We start from the raw sequence: 21,259 nt of genomic DNA, 5'->3' as shown, positions 1-21,259 counted from the left end.
TGTTTGTAAAAGCATTTCACTTGTATGTGTGTGAGCATTTCAGTTGTGTGTGTGTGAGTGTTTCAGTTGTGTGTGTGTGAGTGTTTCAGTTGTGTGTGTGTGAGCGTAATATTTTCAGTTGTATGTATGAGAGCATTTCAGTTGTGTGTGTGTGAGCGTTTCAGTTGTGTGTGTGAGTGTAATATTTTCAGTTGTATGTATGAGAGCGTTTCAGTTGTGTGTGTGTGAGCGTTTCAGTTGTGTGTGTGTGAGCGTTTCAGTTGTGTGTGTGAGCGTAATATTTTCAGTTGTATGCATGAGAGCGTTTCAGTTGTGTTTGTAAAAGCATTTCACTTGTATGTGTGTGAGCATTTCATTATATTATGTGAATGAATTTGGTTTCATATGTGTATGTGAGAGGAAAAGTACATGTATATGCATGGTAATTCTGAATAATGTCCCTAGGGGCACCTCATAGTTTTCAGTTGGTTTTCACTACATTCATGAAATGCTGAAGGGACATCGTGTTATATTTACAATCTTTTTTAGGCGTCACTCCAAATATTGAAGCTAGATTTTAAATTATGTAGCTTTTCAGCAGTGAAGCTATTTTATTGATTAAGTATGGGGTAGAACTGACAAACTCTAGTCTTGTTTTTCTGTTCGCCTTTCAGAATTAGTGGACGGATTCACAAAAAAAAGATACATTTTAAAAAGTGGGTCTCAAATTTGTGAGTGAAACCTGTGTACAAACGAGTTCACAAACAAATCCTATAGGCTATATCATGATTCATCAATTACGTTATTTCTAAAATGTATTCTAAATTTACGAATAATATATGAAACCACTCGCACACAAAAATCACGTACTCTTGATGGGCTTATAAACTTGTTAAGATGAAATATATATATATATATATATATATATATATATATATATATATATTTATTAGTAAAAAGATCAGTATAAGAGTAAGTAAAGGTGTGTTATAGCTCAAGCTGCGAGGTAGCTCTGAATAAAGACGCAGATACGTGTATATACAGTTGGCTAATCAGAGGTCTGTAATGTCAAAGTTGTTTATTGCGTTTGAACTTTGATGCCACTCTTGGTATTGTTCAAGGATCTTGCTACGCGTGTTCTCAGGAGAGAACGCGTCTTTAGAGAGCGTCATGTTTGCTGAGAGTGACGAAAGAAAAGGATGCACGGAAAGCCCTTATATGGACATGGTTTAAGTGTGTTTTATGCAAATTGATTACCTAGGCATGCGGTCACTTGTTTTGAATACTCAGAATTCAACATTAGAACGAGGTTAAGAACAAATTCATGTGCATAGCATTCGCACGTGTTGTGAATTAGGTGAAACGTTTTTTTGTGAGAAGTTCAAATGTGCTTAAAAATACGAATAGTGTAATTATTAGTCAGTGAGACACAATGTTCCAAATGCAATTCTGAACAGGCAGAGTGTGGCAGTTTTTTCCTAAGACTCTGATCAACTCAATGAAAAACATCAAGTCTTTTTGCACTACCTGCAGATTACAGTACTGTTCAGCACTTGGCGTCATGTTTTTTAATGTGTTATACACTTTAGGTGGTTATTTCTTAAAGTCTGTCTGTTGAATTAATTTGCACTCTGTCTTTTGGTGCTCTCGCTAGAATAAATGCACCCTGTATCTGTGTGTGTGTGTGAGTGAGTGAGTGTGATCCTGTGAATGGGTGCACTAATATCATGGTTCGAATTACGTGGGAGCCAGTGGGAGCTGAGCTCCCATAGAGAGAGGATGAGCTCCCATGAAAGCCGTAAAATCATAGACCTGTGGGGGTCTCTAAAAATCATCAGCACCATTATTTGAAATTACAAATAAAGCACTTTTTCCTTCAGACTACTGTAGTGTGACTTAAAATATAGGACAAGATGCCAAACACATGGATCTCGCAGCATCTCGGATCGTCATCACACTACATCCTTATGCTTCGCTTTCTGCCAGGACTTTTACTGACTTTTCTCAGCTCACAGAAATTATGTCAACGTCCGATCTAGCAGTAGCATAACCCATCAGTTAAGTGGTATTTTAACATAGACATGTCCCCACCACTTTTTGCTAAGGTCGATATTGTCCCCACCACTTTTGAAACATCTCGTGCATGGCACTAATATACCAATACAAATAAATAAAATATCTCCAGTTAACTAGCAGAGCATTCATTTAGTTCGTTTGTTCAATAAGAGGCGATCTAGCGCTGAAATGTGTTGTTTTTTAAATAAAGTGATTAAAGTGCTCGTTGCCGCTGCGATCAGCGGCGCGGATAATGTGTTCTCTTGTGGCTCGCGCACGGTCTTCACTTGGACGCGCGCTTCAATCCGTTGTGGAGACTCTCTATTCGTTCCGGTGAAATTACAAAACAAAATACACACAAACTTGCCTGATATACAACCACTGATAAACATAATCGGTTTTGATGAGAAAAAAAAAACCTATACGAGTGCGGATAAGAACCCAGAACCTCTGACACGCTTGGCAAAAGTTCTGCCACTGGACCACTTAAATACACGCTTAAAATTGTCGGATCTATTTATTTATTTATTTATTCTATTTATTTAACAACATATATTAGACCTCATTAAACGACAAATTAAACCAAATGTAGCCTACTATTTAAATTGGATTGTGTTAGAAACGCTTTTTTATTAAACATTTTTATTTATTTACATTAGTAAGCTACACCGCGCCTGCTCATTGGCTACTTTTTTCTTTTTTTAAAGAGACCCCCACAAAGATGAAATCATAATTCGAACCCTGACTAATAGCTGAATGTTACCGAAGTTATGTTGTAATTATAAAGTTAAAAACTCTATTTGACTAATTTTGGTACAGTTGTTTTTACTGAAGTTTAACATTCATGACCAAAACCTGTTTGCATTTTCATTGTCTAAATCTGGGTTTCTCAAACTCAGTCCTGGAGGGCCACTGTCCTGCACAGTTTAGCTCCAACCCTGATCAAACACACCTAGCTGTGAGTTTCTAGTGATCCTGAAGACATTGATTAGCTTGCTCAGGTGTGTTTGATCAGGGCTGGAGCTAAACTGTGCAGGACAGTGGCCCTCCAGGACCGAGTTTGAGAAACCCTGGTCTAAATGTACATCCCCAGTAATAGTATTAAAGTGTTATGTTATAATCCTTTATTACAAGTTGGAAGTTATTTTAACTTATTTACAATTATTTTTAAGGAGATTATTTTCAAGAATTTGAATTCTTCTTAAGTGTTTGGTAACACTTTAGTTTAGGGTCCAATTCTCACTATCAACTAGTTGTCTATTAGCATGCATGTTGCCAGGATATTGCCTGTTTATTAGTACTTATAAAAAGCATTTTATTCGTAAGAATGTTTCATGATTCCGGCCCCAGAAGTAGCAACACCCATTTCATGAATAAATCACTCTTTTGATTCAGGTCTTTTTTTAGTTTAACTGATTAGGAAAATAGGTTTGTGTTTCAGTGTAAATCATTTGGATAGTTCACTCATGCACTGATTCGTTTGGAGTGGTTTCTCACTCAATAAAAGTTAAGCATAAAATATACGAGCATATGCTATAACATGATTAAGCGAACACACACACAGAGATACGTGGGACATGGCAGAGGCTATACTCTCCTAATCCTCCATAAGGTATTCAATTAAAAAATGGCTTTCACCCTTAATTCCACTGCCTATTTTTTTATCCTCCAACAGATCCAACTCTGTGTGCTGGCGTGCATGAGTGCCTATCAGAGCAAAGCTGTGGAAATAAAGATTTAAAAAAAATAATAATTTATGAATAATAATTTATGGGATTTTAGGGAATAAATACATAAGAATGGTAATCGTAATGAAGTAATCAATTTAAACTATTTGAAATTTTTATTTTATTTTAAAATGTGCACACATTCACTCTTATTCGTATATGTCTAATGTGGAAAACGCAAAAGTTTCTTGTCTCGTCACATTAATTGATAAATTACATCAATTGAATCTTTCAATTCAAATTGGCAAAATTTCATAAAGAGTTGAGAAGTTTGCTTCGCTAATCTATTACTGTCGATCACATCTGTACCGTAAAACAGTTGTTTATACTTACATCTACTTACATCTTTCCACGAACTGTTGTTGTGTTGTGACAGTGACTGTAAGACCGTAAGACCCGCCTTCTTTGATTTGATTAGTCATCTCGAACATTTTGACATTGACAAGTGCAATATATATATATTCAGACAAAATCATTGGCTCTGGTCTGCCCCCACTCCACCTATGATCCAAAGCACTAAAAGTTTGAAATGCCAGCAGCAGATGATCATAAATAATCACAAAATGCCCTGTGTAAAAATATGTGGAAGATTTGTGAGGCACTGACATCTGAAATAATCAAAATTCAGCTTGCCAAGAGATCAGTGTGATTGTTTTCTGCTGACCCCAAAGCTGAGGGTCCAATCAGTGTTGTCTGCAGGACGGCCCAGATGCTTACTCAAATTCACAAGAAATTATTGTTAAAACTGGATGTACATGATGCATTTGTCAAAAAAAGAAAGAAAAAAAGATGTACTGTAATGTCTTTGATTTGACTGTGTCTGACTCCTCATCATTGACCTCATCTTGACATTGTTTATTTCTCTTGGGAAATAAACAAAAATGATTAGGCCTATAAGTATTAGTATATTAATTTATTTGTGCGCTTAATGTTTTACTCTTATTGGGTGGTGTTACAATTAATATGACTGACATATCTAGAGAATGCATACTGAACAAACACATGCACTAGTAGTTATCATCATTAGTAACTAGTACTAACTTTCTTTATTACATTAAATAAATAGAGTCAGCATAAACTGTTCACAATTTGCTCATTATAATTTGGTGGTGTTTACATATTACAGGTTATTTATTTTCTCCAAACATCCAAGACAAGTACAAGAATCTTGAGTTTTCTAAATCAACTCAATTACCTCTACAGTCACTTAAATTGCTCTTCACTGCCAATAACGTCAGAGCTGCATATAGTCTGTGTCGTCCTAATAGCCGCTGTGTTTGTGAACTTTCAGAGGATCAGTGAAGCAAGGTGGGCTTACTGACTGCAGAAAGACGTGTTTGGTGTCATATACTGTCTCAGAGAATTGCTCGTGTTAATGTATATTCAAGGTTGTTAGATGCTGTAGTTACTTTTTATAAAGGTTACAGCACCATTTCTATTTTGATGAATGTTCACTCTGTTTTGCTGCATCTCAGGGATTCTCATAGAATATCGTATTTAATTAAAAGGGACATAGTTGTTATGTTGTGTTCCCACATTAAGGTCCCAATAGACTGGTTTTCACATCCACAAGTGTCCCATTGATTTTTACAGGCAATTTTCTTAGCTCCTGCAAATTTTGCTATTCAGCCTTTGTCGTGTTAATAATTTAGCATATTGCTGGGCCTGTGCAGTTCTTGGTAATATTAAGTGATTTTTTTTTTAAAGACATTTTTGTTTACCTTCCTTTGAAATCTCTTTCTTGGTAAAAAAAACAAACATCACTGCCCTAGACCACAGGTTCTGATAGGAGGGCATTATCCTATATAGTCTCTTTTTTTCTGTCTCTTGCTTTTAGTCGGTCTATCTCTGTACTGATCTTAGAGGAACTTGATGGATCTGATATTCTAAGGATCCGGTCAGGTGGGGGAGTTTGGCGAGAGGGCCCTCCCAATCACAAACAAATGGTGAGAGGACCCTCCCAGTCACACACAAATGAAGATCAAAGCAGGCAGGCAGGGATTTACAGAGATTAAAGCAAAGTGAAGGACAAACAAAATCCTCCCGAGTTTTGATGAGGGGAAATTAAGGCCACGGCTCAGGATCGGATAAATACAAACAGAGCGCCTGCCAAATGACACATCTCAGACAGGAAAAAAAAAAAACATGCACACACAAATAACATGTTTTCAGCTTTCATAATTCTGCTTGTCAAGGTTTTTTTTTTTTTTTTTAAGGCCAGGAGTTATTAATCAGGGAAGAGAGAGCTTGATGAGATCACTTGGAGTTGGAGTATGTTTTTACTCTCCCTTATTATAATAAGAAGAAGAAGAAGGAGGAAAAGAAGAAGAAGAATGTATTTTTATAATCTAACTGAATTTCATCATGCTATTTAGATTAAGAATTATAGAAATATAGCCTTCCCCAGCCTGACCACTGAACAGAACACAATCAGGATGTCATTAAAATAATTATTTTGTTAAAATGAAATGAAAAATGGCATTATATCATTAGAATCTATTGTCATAAAAATGCTGCTCATTGCTCAGTTCGACCTGTCCTGTGATGTGATTCCATGTAAAACATCTTTAAATAGCATTTTTCAAATTGTATTATAATTATTGTGATTTATCATTGACATTAAGAGAACATGTGAAATACTTTTTAAAAATCCATTTGTCTCACAGCAGGACCATTAGATCTCAATTAGAGATCAAAAATTAGATTTTAAAGTGTTAAAAATGTCATATTTAAAAAAAAGTTCATGTCTGTTTGCCCACTATCCTTTCACAGTTTTTGGAAAGAGATTTCAGATCCATTTCTGTGGTTTAAATCTCAGAGAATTTTATTATACTGTGCATCAGATAATGGTATCTAAAGGGCCAAACAGAGTTATTTGTCAGGCAATCTTATCAAAGATCCTATTTACACTGCAAGTACTGCTGTCATTCCGCTGGGAGATGATTTAAACAATGCCTGGCGGAAACACTGTGGAAACCAGTTAATCTGCCATTAATCTCCCACCTTAATCAGCGCTATCGTGGCGGCCCATCAGATGGGTGATCGATCCCGCAAGCTATAAATAGCTTAGAGCAGTGTGGGCTAAACAACTCTATGACGTGATGTACGTTCATTAGACCTGGATGCTTGAGGTGTTTAGCACATCCTGTCCTTTCTGAGATAATCATAATCACTTCCTCTCTTTCACTTTATCCTGCATTGTTTACAGCTGTTGAAAACTGTCCTGTGATCCCTCTATACCAGGAGTCGGGAACCTGTTTTACATGAATTGACATGTCAGCCTCCAAATTAAATCTGTTATATAATATAGACCAATATGCAGTGGACCCAAAAAGTTTTTGTACACTTAAATTACAGTTAAAAATGTAGAAATTTGCATCGCATACAGTGACAAAAAGCTTTTCTCAAAACTTATCTGAGCCAATTTTGCTATTGATTTTGACCAGCTGAATTTATTTTTATGTATATATAAAATCAACTATCAATCAATTTGGACTCTTTAGTAATACTTTATAGGGGTGGGAATCTTTTGGTACCTCACGAGATTCAAATCGATTCTTAAGGTCAATATTCGATATGTGCATAGATTTGATTGTGGTCTACAGTTTTTTGTTACTTTTCTTATTTGACTGCGATAGACAGTATAATAGGTCTAGAAGGAAAAAAAATCCTACTGAATTAAATGTGAACCTTGAAATTTGTTTAGGTTTTCTTCCCATTTTATTCAACCCAATATTATACAAAAGCCCTTTAAGAGGATGTACTGTCATCAACTTGCTGCACGAGCATCATAAGGTCTTCCACAATTTCACCAACTAACTACCTCCATTGTTTACAATAAATCGGCGTCTGTTCAGGGCATCACCTCTTGACGGTCAACTGTGAGTGACGTCACGTCCCAACACGAACACGCCCCATAGCATAATCCCACCCTTGACACTGATTGACAGGTTTCCGTGTAAGGCATCGGAAATGGAAATACTAAGGGAATTGCGATTCCATTTGAGTTTTGGCTGGCTACGTACGCGACGCTGAGAAAGTGAAAAAGCAGACGTGGTAATTGAAATTGCTATTTAAATATGACAGGGTCAAGACTCGTAAGATATGGGAAACACAGTTGCAAACAGACTTTGCATTTCCATTTTAAATTTGGCAGTCACTGTGCGTTCGCTTAAACGAAAATGCAAACGGTAATGCGTGATTTGCATTTGCGTTTGGATTGTCACATTTTATGCGTCCACAAATTGAAAACGCAATTGCAAATACAATTTGCAATTGCTTTTGAATAATGTCCGGAATATCATTCCATAGCAACAGTTTGTGAGGCTGCTAGTTGTCCCTTTAAGAATGAATGCACTGATATAGTTACACATCCAATTTTCTCCCATTTATTTTCGTTCGTGTAGGACATAACCGACTCTGTTTACATTGAATGCTCCACAGTCCACATGATGTGCATTTTGACATAATTGTGTGTGTAGCTGTGAAAGAGAACTGAATTCGTGATCGCATGCATGTGAGAGGCGGCACCTGTGTGTACACTTCGGCTGTGTGTTCGTCAGCGCGAACACCGCATTAAGTCCTTGTTCGCGTCTTATTGCGATTAACGTCAATAACTGTAAGTAACTTTAAGTAGTTCTGCGAAGTTAATGAAGTGTAACACTTTATAAAATCGATTTTTGAAATTTGTGAATTGATACAAATCGGTATAAGATAGAATCGCGATTCATATATGAATCTATTTTTTTTCCGCACCCCTAATACTTTATCTCCATTTTAAACAATTGTTTTAAATAATTTGAAATCGAACTGCTTTTTGTGAAATATTTTGCGTGAAAAGCAGGGCCACTGTAGTATTCAATATGCTTTATTGAAATAATATCCTTTTGTTTTACAAAGTATTACTTTGTGTGCGAAAATCAGCAAAACAGAAGACCAAAGTGTGTAATTGCTGCAGCACTGCTGTTGCTGCGAGTAGGACTGCGCGACCCACAGGACAGTAGATCCATTACTAGAGCGTTCCACTTTTTGTTTGCAGATCAGTTTCTGGTTTGCGCAAGTTAATGGAACGGATCTCTGCGCTCTTCAGTGGGCCGTGAGTGTAAACAGATCCACTCTCCAGTGATTCGCACTGTGCGGTTCTGCTGTGTATTGCAGTTTCATCCCACTTTTGGAGTGTTTGGCTTCCCATAAAGCTTTATAACTCAATAAAACTGTCTGTGTGATTACAAAGAAGGATTGCTGAAAGATTTGTGCAGATATGATTGACTTCAGCATTTCTAAAATAAACAACTAAATAAAATTATATGCATAATATTCCTCTCTCCTCTGTTATTGCTTGCATTCCAATGATTACACCTCCGTGTTCCAATGACGGCAAACTTTCCTAAGTTCCTTGCAGATCCCTGCTTTATACTCTTTCTTATTACCAGCATTCCCTTATTCTCTTCCTCTCATTTCTCTTTGCCATTCCTGCCCCCTTTCTCTCTTTTCTGTGCCCCCTGGACCACATGATTAAAGCACTCTTGCCCAGGACACATTGAGGATGCACAGTAATAATATCTGACCTTTTGAACAATGACCATGTGTGGTTCCAGCACAGAATGAAGAGTGCATCAGAGATACAGACCTGCCTGAGACATCACTGACTCAGGGCCACCTTTCTTAGTCCTAAAATTCCACATAATGTCTGTCATTCAGCCACTTCAAAATGCTGCTGCTCCCAGGGTTATTTTGTCATGGAAAAATATAATTATATGCCAGTTGCTAGGCAAACACTTTACTCTACTGTGGTCTCTGTCATTGTTATGTTGTGATGTGAACGTGTGCATGTGCATATGCCTAAAAGAGAGGGAGAACGTACAATTAGATGGTTTTTTTTTTGTTTTTTTGTCGAAAGGTCATTGACGTGCTCCTGTAGATGACGGGGCTTGAAGAGAGGTGCTTTTGTTTTAACCATGAAGGGCCATAAACCATTTTTATGAAAGATAAAAGCGCACATTTTGATTGGCTGATGAGGTGAAAGTGTTCCAGCTGAGGATACTTATGAAGCCACCAACAATGGTGGATTGACAACAGTGTTTCTGAAGAACATTTCATTGTTCTTTTCAGTATGAATGCTAAGCATGAATTGATATCACATAAACCAAATCCATTGAATGCTCAATAGTTCAATTGTCTGTAATGACTGTTTAGGATATTTATTTAGTGGGATGGGTTCTCATTATTTTGGCTGAATCAGCGGTGCCCAATCCTGGAGATACTGCAAAGTTCTGCTTGTACCAGCTAAATAAGATCTCGAGGAACACTTAATTACAGACAGGTGTTTTGAAGCAGCGTTGGAACTCTACTGAATTATATATTTTTTTATGAAACATACACATTGAAAAAAAAAAAAACCTTTACAATAAGATCAATAACAGCTAACATAGGCTGAATTTTCATTTCATATGGATTCAGAGATTCTCGAAACGGCTTACAGTGGCAGACCCTGCCCACGTTTGCTCTGAAGTTATCCGTCAATGAATTGGTTTGTGTTGATAAAATACCTCTTGTTTTTCTGCTAGGTTCAACTGTCTATATTTTAATAAATGTGTTTGATATCTTTCTTAGGAAGAAAAACAGAATTGACAGGAATCGTCTGCATTATTCATATAAAGAACTGTAATAAAACTACTTATTAATATATGTTTGAAGGTATCAGCCATGTTTTGAAATATAAAGCTAGTCATTTAGTTTTAAAGGGGTTGCTTGAATGAGGCTAATGCATAGTTAAATATATATGACAGGATCTGTAAAATATGTATAGAATTTCAAAGAATATTCACTTGCTCAGCTTTTGTGGTGATTGTCAGTTTCTCTCAAAATGGGTCAACAAGCATCTGAATAAAGCCTGCTGGATCAGTTTTCACAGAGTATCGTCCTATTCTTAGCTCTTGTTCGTTTGTTGACTCCACATGTAATGTTTCAAAATCCTGAGTGGGATTATTAGTTTGTGTAAGTCCCTCCCTTGTCTGTGCTTACGGTAATTAAACATTAGTCACATTTTGTGTGCCCTTATCATCTGTAACATCTTCAGGTCTAGACACTCCATTGGGAAATTATTTGTTTAATGAAAAAAATCCTGTTAGAAATATTGCTGGAGTCAACAAGACCTCCAGTGTTTTTAAAATCCTGACACTGCCTGATTATTAATTTCCCACACACACAAAAAAGGGCCTGATAACTTTCAGGACATGTGAAAGTTCTGAATTATGTGCTTCAGTGAAATTTATAAGGTCCTGAATTCAGACGTGAAATATTTTGTTGTCCTCATCAAATGATGTCATACCCTTGAGGGTGTCACATAAACGTCAGGTCTATCATTTGCAATCTCTGAGGTTGTATTTCAGTGCAAACAAATCAACCTCAGATAAACTTTGCAGAACATCTAGTAGGACACTTCATCACTTTCTTCAGTGAACTTTCTTAAAATGCTACTTATTACTGTAGGAGTAAATCTGAAGGGGGTGCTGTGTGTCATTTGCTCAGCTGAGAGTGAAAGGACGATGCCGCAGCTGTTCTCTCTGATGCAGCGGAGAGCACTGCTGACTCAGATTATGGCTCCCTTATGGTGGCAATAACACATGTGAGCCCCCTCACAATGGCGAGACTTCTCTCTTTTCTCATTAAGTTGAAGAGAAAGTGGGAGTGTGTACGTGTGAGATGGTGAGAAAGGAGGAGGAAAAACAGAAAATGAAGAGTGGGTGAACAGAAAGATGGGCGAGATTGAGGAGTAGAGAACAAAAGAGATGGAGAGATGGCTATTGGGAGCGTCAAACTTGGGAGTAGGCAATTCAATGTCAAATGAGTGATTGCCAGGCAAAATGTTGCCACAAATGCAAAGGCCCTCTAAATAAGGATATATTTTTACCCTGGTCCATGGAGAGTGCTGCAAAGTGCTTACGCTGCTGAAACAGGAGAGAGCTTTAAAATGCTCCCTGGACACAGCTAATGGTTCCCTAACCTGCTGTTCATTGTTTTGTTATTCTGACGATACATGCATATTCTGGAAGCTTGAGACTAATGTGTTTGGGCTGTCGAGCTGCGGTTCATTAGAGTTCTTTTGATCTGTGTGTTTCCGTCGAGAAGGCCATTGAAGGATGCAAGAAAAGCAAATTACGGCATGTTATTTACCTTTAAAGTACAATAATCTTACCTTTGGTATGGTCTCGCATGAACTTCCTGGGCATTCAGTCTTTGTCCGTACAGAAGCAGTTAGTGTGGTGGTTGATGGTTAGTTGTATGATTATCTGTATAATGTCTGTATGGTGATATATAAAGAAGCAGTTTGCAATTGGTTGTACATTCCTTGCTTTAAAAGCATCCGGACTGATGGCCACAGACATGTTTTCTTCAGTCTCTTTCATCCAAACTGAAAAGGGTCCTGACCTTTATCAAATGGGTATTCTTGCCAACCACATTGAGCAAAAATTCGACTAAAATTACCACTGCTGTAATGAACTGACAAGATTTGAATGAACACTCTGATTCAACTTGTGCTGTCACATACTATACCCGATAATAAAATGTACCTTCTCTGAACCTTCCTTTTTTTTTTTTTTTACTCCTATTATAATACTCACAATCTCGGATGAGTATAAAATTCCTGACAACCTTGATACTTTCAAACATGAAACCTGTTGAAGTGAATTCTTTAAAAAAAATAGGCCGGGTTCAGTGACAAACCAGCACTGACAATTCAGTCGGATGAAAGCCAGACTACATGTAACAGCTTGCAAGACTCAAGACTTTAGTTAACTCTCACAAACTGGCCGTCTCTACAGAGAACAGATGTCTTTACATCACACCTTGCACAATTAAACTATGCCACTACAATTAAAAGAGTTTTTTTTGTTTCAGATTCGAACCCCATTAATGAGCTGAAATTCTTGTTTTTGTAAATTGTGTCCAGTAAAACAAAAGGTTTTGAGTTAATATTTAGTGCATGCAAAAACAATACTTTTGAAGTCTTGCAATAAAATTGAAAGTCATATAATATTCAGTATTTTAACTAATTAATCATATAATACAATAAAACAAAAATCAGATGATAATATTTATATAATTGAAAAAACCCTTAACTGTTTTCCATTTCAAATAAAGAACTAAAGACAAACGCTTCTTTTGTTTGGTTTTTAACGCAACTTTTCATTCTATTTTTTACCAGATTACTGTGAAGAGCCTCTGATGACATCACTACCCCCAACTTCCTTCCGGAACTCATCAAAATTTTCTGACAGGAGGTCACCACACTATTCTAAACTCAACAGAAGAGATGGTATGTGCTCCTGTCTTCATGTTCTCTTGCCCTGTTTGTATCAAATAACATCCAGTTGTCTGTGTTTATGTGACTAGAGAATTAAGCAGAAGGGAAATTTGTCCTTGTCAGGAAAAGTGTTGACGTAAAGCTTTTTCTTCATATGAATACCTAACGTAATGCGATTTAGCTTCCACAAACACTGCAAAAAAGTATTTGAAGACTTTATATACTTTCATTGGAGGGAATATAACAGTCCGCTGTCATCCATGAACAGTACTGATGTGAAAAGTTCTGGTGATTAGCTGTACCTGAAGCAAGATTTGAAAATGTTTTAGAGGTAATTTCTTAAGCGTGACAACACATAGACAAACATAAATCTCTACTGACAATATGCAACTTATTTATAACCACTCAAAATGTAAATATAGACTCAAAGGAAGCTAAAGGAACTGAAAGAAGTTTAGAAACTTGTTCTTTTGGTAATCATATTTAATTTGTAAAGGGTGTTTTTCCTCTTAATGACGGTGTCATTGAATATTCAAATCAGTGTTAACTAATTCTCAAGCAACAGCTATTCTTTTCCAGGTCTGTATTTTCCAAAAGAAGTGTAAGCCTAAGTAGATTGGGACCAATGGTCTCTTTGATCTACTAGTCTTACAATGCCTTTAGGAAATACAGAACTGGTTCGCTTTTTGAATAACACCATATCCTAACCCGACTTGATGCGATGCCGCGACACGCGATTAAAAGGCATCTTTTTTATATTTCCGTGACATTGCAGCTGGAACAACACCTTACAAGGTATGACAATGATAGACTCATGTACCGATTCTTTTCTTTATTTAATGTTAAAAGCATTTATTACTGAAAGCTACAATGAATAATTCACCTCAGATCTTGAAAACAAAGGAAAGGAAACAAGACTGTGAACAAAATGTGAACAATCAAGTGTATTCTATGACAAAGATTATTTCAGTCTCTCAGTATGTAGTTTTAATAATGTTATAAGGTGTAATAAATATTAATTTTATAATCTATGTACCATTTCATTGCGAGTGCAGTGCGCTTGCAGAGAGGCTCCGCCCACACACTCTCCTAATTGGCTGTGATTTTGATTGATTGTGTCACTTCTTGTAGTCGTGTAATATCTGGGGCTCTGCTTAGGACACGGTGTAAGATTTTCCTTACATGAAAGTGAAGTGAAAGTGAAAGGAAAGTTTAGCCAAAATTAATATTCTGTCACCCCCCTCAAGTCATTCCAAACTTGTGTGAGTTTTTTTTCTTCTGTGGTACGTAAAATATGATATTTTGATTTGAGATCTATCTCAGTGGGTTTTTGGACACAGAAAAGTCAGTCCTAATTGAAAAAAGTGGAACATGGAAAATGGAACAACATGAGGGTGAGTAAATTATGATTTTATTTGTGGGTGAACTATATCCCTTTTCAGCAGAAATGCTGGTGGATTGAGGTTTCCAGAACAACAACAGCCCCAAAAACCATCGGGATCAAACCCAGAAGGAGTATAATGGCTGCTCATGATTTGCTTAAAACCTGTTAACCCTCACCAGTGCGTCGGCGCACTGAAGCGTTTTTTTATTTATTTAGTTCAAAGTTACTATCAGATTAAATGTTTTACCTTGACAAACTATACATCATTAAAAAGATATAAGACTCAAGTTTCAGTATTTGACAACTATTGTATTCTGAGAAACTTATAGTGACCGTTATGTCTTATTTTGTGTCAGGAGTTATGAAATGGAAAAATGCGTTGATACATTTAATATGAATTATGACCGTCAGCTGGTCCATTCAGAAAAAAAAACTCCGTGCTGTTGTCATGACAGCGATTCACAAAACAACGTCCCTCAGGGCTTTTAGCTCAAAAATGTGCAGACTTGGAGAAATATTGATATATTCTCATAGATTCACATCATATTTCTATAGACAGGAATAATATTTATTGAATTTATACCCAAATGCGTCGATGTAATCATTATGAGCGCTTCTTACTGAGATGTGCTGTGTTTTCAATTCATACCTATAGCCTGAGGGCGCTATATGCACAATAATACTCCATATGGAACATGAAGAAGAGACATAATCATGTGACCTTCAAGGACGTCACTGATAGCAGCTACACACAAAGCTAACACAGAGATCGCTGTAATATGCAGATATAGTCGTTTTGAAGACAATAAACATGATTGCAAATGATATTTGATATTTGAGTGTTCTTCAAGCAATGCCAGGTATTTTTATAATAATAGATTATATTTATAATGTAATGCTAATCGATATAGACTTTATCATAGTGCATACTATAAATAATATATTTTCTTTCTGATTTTTTTTTATCTGAAGCCAAATTAGATCACAGAAGATTATTTAAAACAATCGACTTGCGTTATAAAATAAGTTTGAAGCACAAACATAGTTTTAATCTCATAAATGGTCGTGTATTGATGGTGTGCTAAGCTAACATGCTAGCTAGCTCAGGTGCACCTGTCACCTAGAAGTTATTCTTTTATGGGTTTTTTTTCTAAATAGTAATGCTTTTCTGAAATGTTTTAGTGCATTTGATACAGTTTCAAATATAAGTGAGAACTTTGATAAAATAAATTAGGGATTGAAACCCTATGAATAGCCAGTCGTTAGTAACTATAATGCAGACAAAAGATATGCATATTTAGATCCATAACCAGGCTGGAGAGGTGTGTGAATGTGTACTGGGGAGACTGAGACTGAATGGGGCTCGTTTGCACCACAAAACAATAGAGACAATAGACTGAATAGATGACTTAGATGATGGCTAAACATCAGTAGCATTTTTAGAGTCTAATCAAAATAAAGTAATTTGACATGATCTTGAAAAACATTTAACCAAATACAGAGTTTTAGACTTATCATTTTCAGATTTTAAATATAACATGGTCACACATATGTCTTTAGCTGCAGTGCATTTCTAGATTGCTCCAGGGCCCACTTCAATTTTATTTTCATGAATATGTTTAATAAAAATAAATTTCTAATAACTTTACAAAACTTTGAAGCTATTTAAAAAATGTTTTTTTCATTATGACAATAATTAATTCTACATTTACAATAAACTACCAGGTGTCAGCTTTCAAATGAGATCATACTTGTGCTTTTAGTGCAAAGGGTTCATGAACTGTATCTGTTTCAGTTTGGGTATGTCATTTCTGGGGATTTTTCAAAATTGGCGTTGCAGCTTAACAGGTTAATGATCCCAAAACACTCACAGACAAAGTATTTTGCCAGACTGAGCTTTGGCAAAGCACGAGGTATATAAATTATGACTAAGCAAACGTGTTGTGGTTTTTACTTCAGGGAGGTGAAGAGCAGTTTGATTAATGCAGCCTAACAATCAGCAGCTGATTACAGTCTGAAGAAGCACTTGAGAAAACTCCCCAGCCAATTAGGCAGTTAAGGATAGACAGGCCAGAAATACCAGCTTATTTTGAGGCCCTTTGAGAGCGTTGTTTTGTGCACTGTAAGTTGTTTGACCTCATGGGCCAAACACACTCCAAGAACTTCCTTATGATGCTTGGTGGCACTCGCAAATTATCACAATACCAAACTTGGTAGTAGATTCAACTTTTTGGATTAAAGGAGAACTCTGTAACTCTAGCGAACTCTAGTCACTTCTTCGCTGATTTTCCCTTTTGTTGTCGCATGTTTTCCCCACGAGCTCCCCCTACAGCTGTGGGGGGGGCGTATATTTCACAACACAGTCGTAAAAAACTCACTTGCGGCGGCCTCCTCCCCCTCTCTACCGCTGCTCATGTGCGTTTGTTTTGATCGGAGCAAGCCAACTGTATCGCGTGGAGCTATGTCTACCGAGGTGAGTAATCTGGTAATACATCATACATGCGTGTGTGTTTATGTCGAATTGCCGTAAAGCAATTTGTGTTTCGCGCTCGTTCTCGTTCTAGTTCTCGCTTCTCACGAGACTTCCAATTTCACTTTGCCGGGACGGCAGTGCGCAAGTTGCAAGGTTGGTTTTCCGCCTGGGAACGCTGGGGGGAGCGGGGAAAGTCACCAATATCACCAGAACAGGTTGTTTAACCATCCAAATGATTTCTAGACAGTTTTATTAAGTTAAAAAAGTTACCAAGTTCTCCTTTAACACTGTCTTCTAACGGTAATAAGTGGGGCTACGATATGGCGGCTTGCCCGTGTCACCCCCAAGGCATTTCTTTTTCTCATCATGCCTCTTTCTTAGTAACAGCAGGAGGTTTTCTTTCACTGTGAGACACAGACAGGCAGCCCGTTCCCAGTCACTGCCAGCCTGATCCAAACGTGTGCAGATACCAAATGTTATCTTTAGATCTATCCATCTATTTATTATCTGTCTCTGATTGTCATTAGAATACAAGATCTGTAAGTTGTCATTTATGTCTGTGTCTGTTATTTATGTCAGGTTGGAAATTATTTAAAAAATTAAACAAACCGCCCATGCTAAGGCCGGGGCCAGTAGATCAGAGTTTTGCTGGCCCCTTCTATATTTTTACTGGCCCTGAAAGAAATATAAGGAAAAGCACTTTTCCATTAAACTGTATTTATTGTATACATTAGGATTAAATTAATACAGCAAAGGGAGTACAGGAATTAAGAGAGAGCCCCTGGAGACATGCAAAAATAACCAAATTGTCATTGTAACTATGAATGGTTATTGCAGTATATATAATTTTTCCTGCAATGAATATAGGCTCGCCAACACGGAGATATTGTGGTTTTCACAGGGATCCATTTTACTAAGAGATTCCACTTTTCCTCCTTTCTTCCCCTTAGCCCCTCCCTTTTCTCCCTCAGTGGTCCATTTTATTCACTGGAAACTCCTTCTGTCCGCCTCCATGAGCCACCTCTTCACTATTTGCATACTTATAGTTTTCCCAGTTTTTGTACATGCAACTCTTTCAACTCAGTTGCCTTACTGAAATTAAAATAATTAATTTCCAACAGTTAATGACAAACATTTAAATTGTTAACATAAAAGGAAGTAAAAGTGAACTCCCATATAAGGTAAGCGTAAAAGAAGTATGTTATTTAAAAAAATTATTAATCTGCAAATTATTTTCTCAATTAAACGATTTTTTTTTTTTTTTGCAATGGTCTTATCCAATGATATGCAAGTTATTGTCATATATGACAAAGAAAAGCATCAGAAAAAAGTGAGCTTTTTATATAAACTATTTAAAAACTGTAGCAAACAAGGACAAACTCTGAAAGAAGAATGCCCACATCAGGAACCAGGACAGGTCAGGGTAGAAAGAAAACCCTAACCCTAACCTCCAACACAGTGTGACATCTTCATGGGCCCCTCCCTTTCTCTCCCTCAGCGGTCCATTTTATTCACTGGAAACTCCTTCTGTCCGCCTCCATGAGCCACCTCTACACTATTGGCATGGGGTTAAAGTGCTCCAAGCTAATGAAGAGCAAGCTCTTCAGCATTTCAACACTCAAGCTGTTCCTCCAGTCAGTCATTGGGCCCTATTTTAACGATCTAAAACGCAAGTGTCAAGCGCAAAGCGCAAGTAACTTTGTGGGCGGGTCTTGGGCGCTGTTGCTATTTTCCCGGCGGGATAAATGACTCTTGCGCCCGGCGCAAATCTAAAAGGGGTTGGTCTGAAGTAGCTTCATTATTCATAGGTGTGGTTTGGGCGTAACGTGAAATAAACCAATCAGGGCGTCATCTCAAATTCCCTTTAAGAGCAGGCGCGCTTATTCTATAGCGGATTCCTATTATAACGGCGGTTTTGCCAGACGCACGCCAGGAGCGGTTCACAGCCAAGGAGAGCAACGTTCTCGTCAGGGCCGTAAAACACAGAGAAGTGACATTGGGGATGGAGAAACACACACAAATTAACTTCGGTTAAACAGGCGTATGATAATTTGGGTAAATGTGTAAGCTAGATGTATGCTTTTATATTGTCTATCTATCTATCTATCGTAATAATGTATGATTTGCAAAAATGAAAACTGCTGCTTAGATGAGAGAATCAAAGTGTATGCGCATTGTGCACACGCTAAATTGATTATGGCCAAGCATGCGCCCTTAAAATAGCATAATGAACAACGTGCAATGCGCAACTGACTTTAGACTAGGTTTTTTCTGGTCAGTGGTGCAGTTGTTTTATGGAACAGCAAAATAGCAAAAGGGATTGTTTGCGCCGTTACACACCTCCTTTTTTGCGCTGAACCGCCCAGGGAGCGCAAGTTCATTCCCTAGTTTAGCGACGTGCTTCTGTGGAGGGAAAAGCGCACTTTGCGCGGGTGCAAAATAGGAATGATACATGCGTCGGTGTACAAAGATAGGGCCCTTTGTACGCTTCATGGCACTGAAGCCCCTCTCGACTGTTGCCGTGGACAGAGGCAAGACCAAGATGAGCTCCACAATGAGGAGGAGGTTGGAGAAGCTACTCCTTCGCTCATTATCCAGGAAAAAGTCTTGCCAAGCATTCCTCTGTAGGCTCTGTGATAAGGACTTGATCAGCACCTTAGCAGCAGGCCACTCCACACGCTGTGCTTTGTCCCGGTCACATCCTATCCGGGCAAGGACATTAGCAAAGTGATCATAGACCGTGGCAAGGTGGTCCCTGCCGTAGCATGCTAGTTCTTGATGGTCAGCAGCCCACTCGCGAGGATCCACCAGTTTTGCTGCAGCCTGCAGCACCTCATGAGACTCAACCCCCTTGAATCGGGACTGTAGCCTGGGAATCACACTTCGCAGGAGTGTCCGCTTCACACTGGAGAAAAAAATACTAATAATTAATTATAATGTCTCAGAATTTAACACCTTAAAAATAAATGATGTAATCCTTCTTGTTTAAATATATACTTGGAAAACTCTTCTCTGCTGTCCCTGAACCTCAACAGCTCAACATTTTGATAGGTTCCATTCTTGGTTTCAGCTAGGAAGCCCTCCACACACTTTCCTGCCTCTATCTCCATGGCTGTCAGCCTCAACACTGCTGTTTCAAAGGCATAGAGTGCCTCTGGCAGGGTAAGCCCATCCTCTTGCAGCTTCAGACTCAGACTACAATAATGAAAACATGACTCAACTGAGGTACACTACACTGCAACTTAAATTGAAAATAAACTGATCAGACAGATTATATTTAATAGAAACTTGCCAACTCAAGACTTCTATGACGTCTTGGACCAGCATGATGAAGAGAAGGTGTTGAAAATCTTTCAACACCTGAAGGCACTGCTTGGCTCGTCCAATCATTTCAGCACTTGCTGATCTGTTTGATGTAAACAACCAAATAAGAATTAATGTTGACCGAGATTGATTAAGTATGATTACCTAGGAAATAGGAATGTATTACTAGCCTTGCTTCCACTGTGTTTTCCATCTGGGAAAGCAATACTGGGTAGTTTTTCAACAAGACCCTGAGTGCCCTCTCCCTGTGTGGGTGCCACCTTGTCCCTCCCAAGTTGGTCATCTTCCAGACCTTTTGGTTGAACACATCTGCCAGATCTTTCAACTCTCTCCACGCTTTTGGAGAGTGATGATACTGTTTATACAGCCCCTTCAGTATGTCAGTATGTCTGAATTAGAATTATAGGAGTATGATAATTATACAAATTAGCTTAAGTAGCACATAACATGTTGGGTTTATGTAGGACATGATTTTCTCAGTTTACTATACAGAAGTTGCTGAAGGTTGGCTTTTTACTTCCTTGTTACTTGCCTTTCTCATTCTTTCTTGGTCTTTCATAGCATCCATGGCAGCCAACTCTAGGCCATGGCTTAGGCACTGGATATTTATCAGGTGGGGAACTTCAGCACGAAGAAGTGTGGCAACACCCCCAATCCCCCCAACCCACACAGCAGCTCCATCAGTACCCAAGCCCACTACCTTATCCTTCCACTGGGATATGTCTGCCTTATCCAATGCTGTAGACGGAGAAATACTTGTTATTGATGTAACGTTACTCAACAAGTGAAAACACAGCAAGCAACACAATCAAATTCAATAGCCAGGCTTGGTAGCAGGCTTGGCCATTGCAGCAAAATGACCAGGCGCTGTGGCGTGTTGGAGCTCCTCTACACCAATAAAGATGTTCTTTGGATGTCCACAGCTCAATACACGGACAAAAACCCCTTCCAGGTCTCTGCCACTCACGTCAGTAGATGAGTCTAACAGAATACTTAAAAAATGTGCTGCT

General features: G+C 37.9%; 1 protein-coding gene across 2 annotated transcripts in view; it reads left to right on the top strand.

The window, feature by feature from the left end:
* cntnap5l (contactin associated protein family member 5 like) overlaps positions 1-21,259 on the top strand; it is an 86,659-nt gene that overhangs the window by 7,860 nt on the left and 57,540 nt on the right. For both annotated transcript variants that reach the window (XR_014202007.1, XM_082156055.1), the window contains exon 2: positions 12,970-13,080. Coding sequence is in view for 1 of the 2 variants with exons in the window: in XM_082156055.1 (XP_082012181.1) it covers positions 12,970-13,080 (111 nt within the window). In the remaining variant the exon portion in view is untranslated. The remainder of the gene's footprint in view (positions 1-12,969; positions 13,081-21,259) is intronic.

This window comes from Leuciscus leuciscus (genome assembly GCF_965113295.1).
Source record: "Leuciscus leuciscus genome assembly, chromosome: 23".
Taxonomy (NCBI): Eukaryota; Metazoa; Chordata; class Actinopteri; order Cypriniformes; family Leuciscidae; genus Leuciscus; species Leuciscus leuciscus.
This window is presented reverse-complemented; position numbering and strand designations above follow the sequence as displayed.